Here is a 12,543-nt window from a genome sequence, read left to right as displayed (position 1 = left end):
CTGAAGATTGTAACCTTAGAAGACCCATTCACGACCAATGACCCAAAGCATACTGCCAAGGCAAAAAGGAGGGGCTAAAGAAGAAGAACATTCCCTCCTGAGATGTGGCCAAACCTGGTGACCAACTACAAGAACATGCAGTGGCCTAGCCAGTCTCCAGAGCTCAATCTTACAGAAAATCTGTGGAGGCAGCTGACGCTTTGAGTTGCCAAGCGGCAGCTGAGAAACCTAAAGGATTTAGAAAGTTTCTGTAAAGAAGAGTGGACCAAAATCACTCTTGAGATGTGTCCAACTACAAAAACATCTTACGCATGTGTTTGCCAGCAAGGGTTTTCCCACATTCTCCAAATTTTGCTTGGCGATCAAATACTTATTTCACTCACTGACATGCAAACAAAATTATAACTTGTGTGTCATATTTTTTTGGGACTTCGATTGATATTCTTTCTCGATTTAAAATAAAACTACCTAAAAATTAGAGACATTTATTTCTAATAAGTGAGCAAAGCTACAAATTCAGCAGGGGATCAAATAATTATTGCCCCCCACTGTAAGGAATCGCAGATATTAGCAAATTCCTGGAAGGAGACGACAAAATGTTGGAATGACGATGAGGGGAAAATGCAAAATAGTGACAAAACTTTAGGGACAAATATGTCTGCCTCTGCTTACATATTTCCGTCGCAGACATTAGCGTGTTCAGAGAGAACCAGACGGACAGAGAGAGAGAAAGTGAAACACAATTTCCCATTTCCAGCATTAACCACACACACAAAAAAAAATTTACTGGCCATGAGGGGACAGAGCGGTTAAAACAATAATAAGTCATCTGCCGGGGTCTATTCTTTTCAGTTTTTCCCCCCACTGATATAATTCCTCCAACTTTAATCTGTTTTTACACACGTAAAAACTAGTGCACCCATCTCCCCACCACACTGCAAACCCTCCTCACACACATACTCTCTTTCACCAACAAATACACAAGAGTTAACCTACCATCTCTGCTAGTGCACAGCTACATTAAACTCCAACTAAAAATAAAAAAAACAAAAACAAAGAAATGCCCTGTCTGTTTTCTCTTGTTTGTAAGTGAATGATCACTGTAGCTCGTACCCACATCTACACTCAACTGGAAGAGTGCCGTTGTGCTGGTATGAACATGTGTGCGGGCACATGCGCTCCCACACACCATCGCAACTGTCGGTCATGTATGTCACGTATAACATTGCATTAACAGCAAAGAGGACATACACTGTAATCACAGGAAAAAGTGGTAACGACTGTTAACGTTAAATGGATACTCAGATAAGTGAAACATTATACACAAGTGGATTAAAAAAAGAAGTCCATCAAAATAACATTAAAACTAGAGTTGCATCCAAAATGTTAGAGCTGTCATTTGCTACATCAAAACAACTCAACATCAACGGGCCAATTAATAGTCTCAAGCTAATTAAGGTTATTAAAATGATACAGAAGATTTACTTTAAGGCGTGCTGTGAGTGGAAAATTCAACACCCAACGCTTTTTACAGTCTTTAATGCCTCCAAAGTTAAAGCAAAAGTCATCCTTTCTTTCTCAAGTCGTCACTAAATTTGGACAACAGTTGATTTATTTCCAACACTAAATACTTTAAAGAAAACAAATTTTGTTCCATCCTCCATCCCCGACCTCACACACTACCATGCCAACGCTGCCAAAAATCTTATAAGACTGTAAGATCTACAAAGATGTTTAAAAACAAAGAACCCTCCAAATACCATTTCAAACAGTTTAACCTCTTATCCTGGTTGCTGTCCACTTATGGTCAGTAATAACGGTTGACTAACATACATTACTCAATGAGAACAAACTTATGCTACTGTGCCATCACGCTGGAAGCATGAAATAAACTTCCTGTTGTGTTTCTCTCCCTCTCTTACCAGAGGCAGTAGTGAGAGCTCCATCTATGAAGTCCCAATTAGCCACAGAGTACGCATTAGGGTGGGTGGATAGCACCAAGTTAGAAGAGGTGCGCTTTAAACCCTTTGGATGTATTTTTTAAAAAAGCAACAGCGAAGCCCGGAGACTTCCTGCAACTAAACTTTGTGTATGTCAACACCATGAACCAAGTGCAAAGCAGTGCAGAAGACAGTGGAGAACATGAAATGCTCAATAACCATAAGTGCAACAAAATGCATTGTAAGGCAGACCACGCGGTTTATCAAACACTGTTTTTACTGTCCCTGCTTGACCTACAAAACCAGATGCAACGTCACATCTGTTTGATGATCAACAACAGACAGCTGTGGTTGACCAGTCAAAAGCAACAGCTCTACTAGGACTGAGTCACTTTCCCTGTAAGTACACTGAAACAGACTTGCTGAAGCTTAGCTCCTGGTGCTCATCTCCACAACAGGAAGATGACAGTGGAAAAAAAGCTGAAACCAGGCCAACAGGTAGAAGTTCAGGAAGGGCTCAGTAAGTTGTGTCAGAGTAAAAAAGCTAAAATAAGAATTTAATGTGTAGCAGCAAGGACAGAAACTAACTTTAAACTAAAGCCTGGGACGTTTACCCTTGTTTATTATTTTTTTAAACAACGGGCGGACACTCACCATGTTTGGCACACTCCCAGCTCCCTTCAAATCAGCAGGGAACTGAGGAAGGTTGTTGGAAATCGCTGTCTTGTTCTGCAGTTGTTGGGCGTTGACCCCCGCTGCCCCCATCTGTTGCACCCCAGGCTGGCCATACTGCTGGCTAAATGGAGCTCCTGGCATCGGCATCTACAGTGAGTAACAGGATGCAGGCTAGTTAGAAGACCTATCGTGCAGCATACCCTCATAGTGGACAGCTCCTTTACCTCTCCACTCACTTGTGTCTCATTGCAAATGGGACAGACTGTAACATACACTGCAAATTCAATGAAGGTCAACAGGAGCCCAAGAAGAGTTTTCCTACTGGGCACCGTAGGAGGTTAATCTGATAACGAACACACAGAACAAATTCAAGCACTCTCTTTTCAAGAAAAGGAGCATTGCTGCTGCCGCTTGTTATAAAGTTTCTGTTGTTGTTTTTGTTTATGTTGAAAGCGCAGGTAAAAAACAAATTCTTCAAAGTCTACAAAGTGATGGTCAGTCTTCTCATCAGTGTTTCCCAGTCAAGAAAAGTCACATTAAAGGATAATTCGAGTTTAATTCAACCTTCATGTGTTTGGCTTTATGACTCTACTCCACATGTTTCACTTCCACTGTGGGGAGACACAGGGAAATGGGGAATGACACAAAAAAAAGCTGTAAATGCTGTTGTGTGAAGGAGCTAGCATGGGCTCCATGCAGTTTTTCAAACCAGCAGATTTTTATACGAATCATTTGTCCTCCGTCTGACTGAAGGTAAACAGAAATTAGCTGCCTTGCATGAAAACTCGCAAGCCGAACTAATCACTGACACACACAGTTCAGCATTTCCTCTTGGTTAAACCCCTTCCCCCACCAGTGATTACTCCACATACCACTATGTGGACAATCAGTCATTTGATTTTAAAAGGTTGGCCATATTTATTTGCGCCATCGTCCACAGAAAATGATCCCAAACAAAAGGAAGATGGATGAAGAGACCGAAAGACATCAGGACCGTCCTGCTTTCCCAGCCAACGAAGGAAACTTTTGGTGAGACGTGTTGGCAGCAGACTTGGAAAATCCTGACGTGTCCATAAGTTATAGTAATCTAACTACAACTAATGAATCTGCAGCTTCGATTAACACTGCCACCCAGAGAACGTGTTTTGTAGAAAACAAGTGAAAGTAGAACTGATTAAAGTGACAATTTAATTTGTCACCTGCAAGAACAAAAGCATGTGGCTACAAATACTCTTCAGTATCTATGTTACCAAAGTTGTGTGCGTATTGGAAAATTAGCTCAAGGTACATAACACCCGTTTATTAGCCAGCAAGTGTGACATCTTCTTAATAGAGTGTTCCAGGAGCTTATTTCAATTTCTTAAAATAACATATTTCCTTTTTTTTTTTTTTTTGATGAAATTTCAGTTTCAATCATCTCCTGCGTCTTGCCAGGCTTCACCAGGAGCAAGATTAACAGACTTGATCACACAACATTAAGGCCACACATACAGATACTTCCTTATCAAGAGCTCTGACCACCATTTATTACCACAGCCGACATTAGCTTTTTGTTCCCTCTGATACCCTCAACTTGAACCGTTCTGCTGCTTCTGCTTGACGCTGTTCTGTGGTGGCCAAAGCAGCAGTCTGCTTTGCTTTCGCTGCTGGGCAGGGCTTGCCCAGGAAAAAAAAGGGAGGTGACAACACAAAGCTTGCACAACAGCTGAGCAGAGCGCTGCACTGCTGCCTGCCCCTCCCCCTTCCACTTCTCCACACAGAGAGACACCGATGCTTTCCTGCTGCCGCTCTCTCATTCACACATTCGGCCTCCCACATGGATTCTCCCACTTGATGATCTGTACGTATTACAGGCAGTTATTGCCTGCAAACAGTGGCACGCGCCAAAAATGACGTGACAGCTTCTGTTGTTCCGTGCAGTGCGCTTTGGTGTTGTTTTAGCTTGTAAGCTGGCCCGCGCAGCACAGCTGGGCTGGAGACACGAGAGCGTGAGCCGTTTGGTCTCTACATGAATTTCAACGACAGGAGCACAAAGATTTCCAGATGGCTTAGTGGGAGATTGCAGCAACAATTGGAAAACATGAGAACTTCTGCAGAAAACTTTTTTTTTTTTTTAAAGGGTCCAAAAACGCTTTGTTTCACATTTCAACTTCTTCCATTTCAGCGCTAACCAGTTTTGTTTGCAAGTCGAGCAAAGTTGAGGAAAGACACTATAATAAAAGTGGTGTCTTCGCACGCACCTGGAGACAAATACTGCCACATCACCGCTGATTTAGGAAGAGAAGAGGTCAAAACCGGAAGCATTGATTTGAGAAGTCTCCAAAATTTCCTTATGTGTAACCTGTTAATCTCTTAGCTTCTACACTTGACATATTGTCAACCTAGCAATAGTGGCAGCGGTGCATGGCTACTTAAAGTGACTCCGAAACAGCAGTGCTGAGTGTGTTGAGCATAAAAGCGTCCTTAAGAAGCACCGACTCTTTCCCCTCATTCTCAGTGGATCTAATTTTCTTCTCTTCTTTAAGTATTTACAGTCTGATTAATAAACGTTTATGACAGATGTAAAAATGCTGTACTAAAATTAACTGATTCTTTTAAGGTGGAGGTTTTTTTTGTCTATTGTCACTTTACTGTATGATGGCAATTCAATTCAATTCTTTCAAAAAAATTCAAATAATAATCATGCTATGTTACTTGCAGCTCACATGAATTGTTTGGTCAAAAAGATAAAAATTGCTCCATATTTAAAAAATTGTGTTAGCTATATCTGCCCAAACAAAAGAAACAAAAATATATTTTTTTTAAAAAAAAAATTCTTACTTTAAATTAACCTTTTTCCTCACAAAAATCACAACAATTTGATCAGACTACAGTCGGTCCACAAGTAGACAACTATGGCGAGGACAGCAGCCATATTGAAATCAGGTACAGTACGTTTTCCTTTTTACAAATCGAATCACAAAACTTCTTGATCGCATGTCATACTGCTCACAAGCTGGTTCAAATCGACCTATTCTTCTTACCCCATTTCCTCACCTCAAACATAATCATGGTGTCTCAGTACGATCAAAAGGTGACAGTTTCAGTTTCGTACAAATGACATAATATATAAGGGAGATACAAAGCAATACACGTTGTTAAACAATGAAATAACACAAACAGTCCTATATTACTGCGTATGTGTCTATATGAGGAAAGGAGGGGCTTTTTTTCATGTGGCAATGTCTGTTCAAATAATCTTAGTGAGAACTAGCCTGCTGGTTTAACCCTGGTTTCCTGTCAAACCGCAAAGCTCTCAGACAAAAGGAAAGACATGTTCTCACAATGAGCACTTCAAAGTCTGTGAAAGTAAAGATTATCACAACCAACTGCACCAGAAGCACATCATGGAAATTATTTTTCATTCACAAACTTTGACTCGCTTTGTAGAAGTACGATGACACAATTTTCAGGTCTCGTCACATTTGCCCTGATTGTGTCAACTTGCAGCATGTAAGACCACAATGACTGACACCACTGACTACAGCCTGAGCGAATTCCTATTCAGAATGTATGTACTTGTATTTTTTGCACTATAAGGCACACTTAAAATCCTTTAACCCTTTAAGACCTACCATAGAACCAAGTCCGCCAGAGCTTATATTATATTTGATATACTATATTATATATTATAAGTTGATATACATCAATACAACCATTATAGCCCAAATTTTAATAATATGTCTGCATTAAGTGCATAGTAATTACATAAATTGCAAAAAAAGTGCAAAAAAATGTAAAATTGTTTTTGTTTTTTTAACATATATTTCTAGTTAGAGAAATTTAAGAGGCTTATCCCTCAAAACTGTAAATACAAAAAAGTTGCACAAAATAGTTTCCCACCACAGGAAATTTATTTTAAGTGTCTTCATAGTTTTATTTTTGAAATACACCAATTTTTATATACTGCAGGAAAAACGAAAATAAATATTATAATGCAAATTTGCAAATAAACAGCATATGCATCAAAATAAACTATTTCCAGCAGTGCAATATGAGTCCTAAGAATCCCATGAATGACACAGAAAGTCATAAAGTCAAACATAACTTTTAAAAACAACAGTATAGGCTCATAAGGCTCATGGCAAAAAACTACATTTCCGCAAAATTACGTCACTTCCGGTTTCGGGCAGGACATGGCGGACATGCGATAGTTCGCGCTGAGGGACGTAGGAAGTGTTACAAACAGCTGATCGGATCAGCAAAGCGTGTTTCTGGAATATTATGTTTTTGTTGCTGCAAGTGCTTTTTATGCAGTTTTTGCAAAGCTATATGTGGAAGGAAACTGACTTAGGACAAGCTGATGGCATAAACTCATCAGCTTGTAAACTCTGCTTCAGGTCCCAAAGTCAAACGAACACTGCAACATCATTGAGAGATAAAAACGGTCTAAATTCTTTGATCTTTAATAAAATGATGTGTTGCTGCTTTACCAGGTGGAACAATAAAGTTTAACATTCAGGCATCCATGAAAACAGAATGTATTAAATTTAACCAAGTTAGAAATTAGCAGGAAGTTAGCTCGCTAGTTTCCACCTAAACATGATTTAGCATGTTCTGACAGAGATTTCTGAAAAAATTAAAACGTACAGCTCTGCTGTCACTTCCAACATAAATGAAGACAGAAAACTAAACAGCAGTTACGTTTGTAGGGTTGGACTTGGACTAGCTGGTATATAATGATGTGCTACATGATCGCTAGCAACACAGCTATGTTAGCGTAACATAAACACAGTTAGGGCTGTGCGATATGACCAAAATCTCATATTCCGATATAGGACATCTATCGTCCTGATAACGATATAAATCACAAAAATTTATAATTTTCTGTAAATTCTGTGAATCTCGGGCAGCTCGACTTGCGCGAAGTGTTTCCAGCTGGGCGTCATGTAGCTGGAGTCGAGTGTTTTAACCGATGCATGAAGCTATACATTTTAAGACATGCGTTGTAACGCCCGCCGTTTTCTTTGTATTTATTACACAGGGTGCTGCGGGGAAAAGCCTGTTCTAACGTTTGAGTCTAAGGTTTATTTTTTAGCACCTGACGGCTCTTTTTTTGCTTCTCATCCGTAAACACTGCATAATCTTTCACGTGGTTCCGTTTATTTTGAAAAGTCTCAACAGGATCTTGAGCTTTATTGTGAAAGGTTTATGTGGAAAATAAACAAGCGGACACGCGATGGTTTTACTGTCGTTGTTGGTAACGATAACGCATAAAAACAGGCACTTGTCCGTCCGTAGTGTGGTTATATTAAATATAAGAGAAAGAGAGAACTTTAGGAAATTAATATTTGCCGTAAACGGTTTATTTTGCGACACCATGAAACAAACAATAGCGTAAAATGAAACGATAGATGTTTTTATATCGTCATCTGATACATATCGTTTATATCGAACAGCCCTAAACACAGTGAAGCTGGAGGATGAATGATAACTTTTTTCCACTCAATAAAAGTTAATGTGAGGGTTCCCCGACGGTTAGCGACAAATGCAATCGCATGGCAGGATGCTGTAAACGGACCAAACTTCAGTCAGGAGAACAGCTAAAATAATCCATCCACAACACGAGGTTAGTCATTAATATACTGCAAAAACATGTGAACAGAGCAGCTGCGAGAGAATTCAACATTAATGAATCAATGGTACGGAAGTGGAGGAAGCAAGAAAAATGAGCTGAGTAAAGCTTGACTTATCTGGTTGTTTTGTTTCGCTTAATGGGCCTTATGGTCTGAAAAATATGGTATTCAAGTTACCTGAGCAGAGTTTCAAACCTTACCTTATTCATGTTTCCTGCTTGCTGAGCACTCATCGTGTTGTGCGCACCCATCTGTGGCCCTCCTTGTGTGAGTGCATCTCCCACCACACTGCTTCCAGCTCCAGGTCCAGCACCCACTTGTGTCCCCTGCATGGGCTGGCCCTGGTACTGCATGCCAAGACCAGGTCTCCCTCGCCCTGCTGGTCCCATAGCCCCATTAATCACTTGTCCTGTCTGGCTCATGCCACCATGAACCTGGCCCATAGGCTGGCTGAAGCCCATGCCTGCACTTCCATTGCCTTGTCCTGGACCTCCCTTCTGGCCCTGGGGAGACTGGTGATTGGGGGAACCCTGCCCTAGTGTATTTTTACCAAGCACACCACCTAGCTGGTTTCCCACCATGCTTCCTTGTGGCAGGCCACCTCCTAAATTGTTTGAGCTTCCCGGTCGCAAGAGCTCAGACAGCTGCTTGTGCTTCGCAGCAGCATCAGGAACCACTGAGTTAAGACCAGGACCAGCACCTGGGCCACCATTAGAGGACATTCCCATTACCAAGTCTCCATTGGGTATGAGCTCATCAGGAAGGTCATTTTCCAGGTCAAACAGTGACACGAGATCTAAAGAAGAGAGAAAGGAAAACAAGAATTAGTCAATAAGCTACCAGTTAGTTATTAGCTGACTGTACAGGGCTCGCAAAACCGCTAGCCCGACGTTCCGGGGATAGTGTTTTTTCCAGTCGGGCTACTAAAATCTATCTCAGCCCTGCCCGTAGGGCTATCATAGGAAGGAAAAACATGTCAGTGCTTTTGCATTCTTTTGCAAATTTAGCTGGGTAATTATGTCATTAGCATCAATGATCCTCTTTCAATATGTGACGTATTGAAATCGCGTTTGAATTTTCGTTTGTTTTTTGCTTTCACTTTCATTTTGCAATCACACAAACTGTATATAAAGAGCGGTGGTGAAATTAATGCTGACACTTATTCCATCAACAGCCATCTGTGAGAGAGGATATTCTTGCATGAACCGAGTGAAGACAACACATCGTACCTCTCTACACCCTGAAACACTAAATGACTGCATGCAACTCTCCATTAATGGGGAAACAGTTGAATCTTTTTGCCCTGACAAGTCGATTCGTTTCTGGATGTTTTCTTGAAAGGTTCAAGACACCTGGATCATAAAACCCCGACAAGAACAAAGAGCAGTGAAATGGAGGGCAATGCACAGGAAGAGAAAGCTGATGAAGGAGATGCTATGCCCTCAACGTCGAGTGGCATTTTCTCATCCGTGACTTCAGTGGAAATTTCAGATTCAGAATCTGACACAGACTGATTCATGTTCTACACCAGGGGTGGGCAACTCCAGGCCTCGAGGGCCGGTGTCCCTGCAGGTTTTAGATGTGTCCTTGAACCAACACAGCTGATTTAAATGGCTAAATTAGCTCCTCAACATGTCCTGAAGTTCTCCAGAGGCCTGGTAATGAACTAATCATGTGATTCAGGTGTGTTGACCCAAGGTGAGATCTAAAACCTGCAGGACACCGGCCCTCGAGGCCTGGAATTGCCCACCCCTGTTCCACACAGTTCTTACAAGTTCACAGAAACTTCTGTTCAATTAAAACCAGATATTTGAGTTGATGATTGTCATTTTTATGCAGTTCTTGTAATTTGTGTTTTAACAATTTTTTTGATTGATGTTTTGTTTCCTTTACAATATTATACAATAAAAAATTATCTCTTTTTTTATTCGGGCTACTTAAATTTATTTTGGGCTACCAAAAACCGAAGAGTGCCTGCCCGAAGGGCTACCAGTGATTTTGAAATTTTGCAAGCCCTGCTGTATAGAAGTTCTGTTCTTTTACATTAGAAATATCGTCCATTATCGTCCAAGGTTTTATTGGAAATCAGCAATGTTTTGTTTATGTATTTATTTATATATTCATTCATTCAAAAAACAATGGGGGGAAAGTACATAGTGGTTTGGAGTGAATCAATGTCTTCATGGAAGTTACTGAACAATAAAAGGTACTTTTAGCTGCTCTCTTAATCAGAAGGGGCTACCAGAGTGGGTGGCTCAACATATTTTCATTTGGAAGATTTTTCCACTGAATGCCTTTTGTGACACAACCCTCAAGAGATTGATGTCTCCCTCCTGGGAGTGATCAGGGGATCTTTTGCTTGTTAGAAGCACGTGAAAATCACTAGACTATGGAGCCATAAAAATACAAAACAATAACCTAATCCTTTTTTCCTTTTTAAGCATATGTAGAGTCCTTTCAGGAGGTTTTCACAACTTCAACTTATGCGTGTGTTTTTTAGGAATTTTAGACCAATCTCCAGAGGTGCATTTGAACAGATGTTCATGTTGGATGAGAAGGATGAGCTCCTAGTCTCTGCTCTAATTCATCCCAAAGGTGATCCATGAGGAATCGGTACAGGCCAGTAAAGTTCTTCCACACCAAACATGTTCATTCAACTCTTTTTGGACCTTGCATCATGTGCTGTTGAGCAGTCATGCTGGAACAGAAATGGGTCATCCCCAAAATGTTCCCACAAAGGTGGGAGCATAAAATTGTCAAAAATGTCTTTGAGGCAATAAGAGTTCCTTTCACTGGAACTAAAGCCCCATTTCCATTATTACATAGTCGGATCATCTGCAGCATGCTTTACTCACGGCATCTGTCGCTCAGCATTGTGCTGGTGATGTAAGGTTTGGATGGCCATTCTTCCAAATATGAAGTTTGGAGGTCTGTAGAAACTGAATCTGGCAACCTGTGCACACTATGCACCTCAGCATCCAGTAACCCCGCTCTCTGATTTTATGTGACTACCACTTTGTGGCTGAGTTGCCGTCATTCCCAATCGCTTCCACTTTGTTATAATACCACTAACAGCTGACTGTGGAATATCTAGTAGTGAGAAGGTGGTATCCCATCATGGTACCACACTGGAATTCACTGAGAAATCCATTCTTCCACATATGTAGATGCAGTCTACATGTCGAGGTGCTTGACTTTAAAACTGTGGCCATGGAAGTGATTGGAACACCTGAATTCCATGATTTGTATAGGTGAGTGAATACTTTAGACAGTTAGAGGGCATTTCTGAAATTTCACACTGACTAACCTTCAGTTTAGAAACAATCAGGCTGAACAGAGAAAATAATTAAACTGCAGATGAACTCTTGCATGTGTGCAATGTTTACATTCACACACAGCAAACTTAAAAGTAAAATAATAAAGTAACACAGCCCCAGCTGTGACCTTACAGTAACACTGAGTACAAAAAAAAAAAAAAAAAAAATCATACAGAGGGGAGCTTTTGCTCTGAAACTCGGAGCACTCTTGTGGTGCAAAGAATGAGTAAACATGAATACTCAACCCACAGATAACATTAATGAAGGTTATAGTCCAAATCGCATTTATGCCAAGGTCCTTAACGTAGGGGCGTGAGCGTGGCTGTGAACGCCAGCCAATAAACATTTTACTAGAACCACAACCACACCCGCACGCACGCCTGGCTCAATGTCTAGGGCCACTAGGTAATTACGACTGGAGTATAATCAAACCTGTTCCTCAATGATATGTGGCAGATACTACAAAAAGCTTAAATATTCTAGTCACAAACATTAAATAAAATACTGGAGGTAAGCTTAAGGTTAGAGGAATAAGACTTGGTGGACCAAGAAAACTATGTGAACTATGTGTAGGCAAAGAGCAAGCACCCAGGCCTCGCTTAAGACCTTCAATATGATGACCCTATCCAAAAAATAAAAAGTACGGTCTGAAGCAGACCACTACTACATGCCAAGTAGTGGGAAATGGTACTAACCGCTATTCAGAGAATCCCACCATCCCACACTATTCTCTCTGAAGACGACATTACTACGATCGGCTATAATTCACCCAAAAGGTTTTCAGCAGTCACATTAAAATCTTTAATTTCTCTTCATCTGGTAGCAGACAGTTGTAAAGCGCTTCAGTTTCTCCTAACAACAAAGGAAGAAAAAAAAAATCAGAGCAATTACAGCAGTACTAAAGCAACATTAGATTTATAAGAAACCTGGATAAATGTGTATGGAGAAAATCAAAGTAATTAAGTGTCCCACTTCCAATTTGCACTGCAAACCAGA

General features: G+C 40.6%; 1 protein-coding gene across 1 annotated transcript in view; it reads right to left on the bottom strand.

Annotated features, from left to right (window-relative positions):
- The window catches only part of crebbpb (CREB binding lysine acetyltransferase b), a 40,685-nt gene that overhangs the window by 19,742 nt on the left and 8,400 nt on the right, over positions 1-12,543 (bottom strand). Inside the window, exons 2-3 of the mRNA XM_084925955.1 lie at positions 8,431-9,026; positions 2,595-2,762 (exon numbers count right to left, since the gene is read on the bottom strand). Coding sequence (XP_084782081.1) covers positions 2,595-2,762; positions 8,431-9,026 — 764 coding nt within the window. The remainder of the gene's footprint in view (positions 1-2,594; positions 2,763-8,430; positions 9,027-12,543) is intronic.

This window comes from Perissodus microlepis, chromosome 4 (genome assembly GCF_051167445.1).
Source record: "Perissodus microlepis isolate ML-2025 ecotype Zambia chromosome 4, ASM5116744v1, whole genome shotgun sequence".
Lineage (NCBI taxonomy): Eukaryota > Metazoa > Chordata > Actinopteri > Cichliformes > Cichlidae > Perissodus > Perissodus microlepis.
This window is presented reverse-complemented; position numbering and strand designations above follow the sequence as displayed.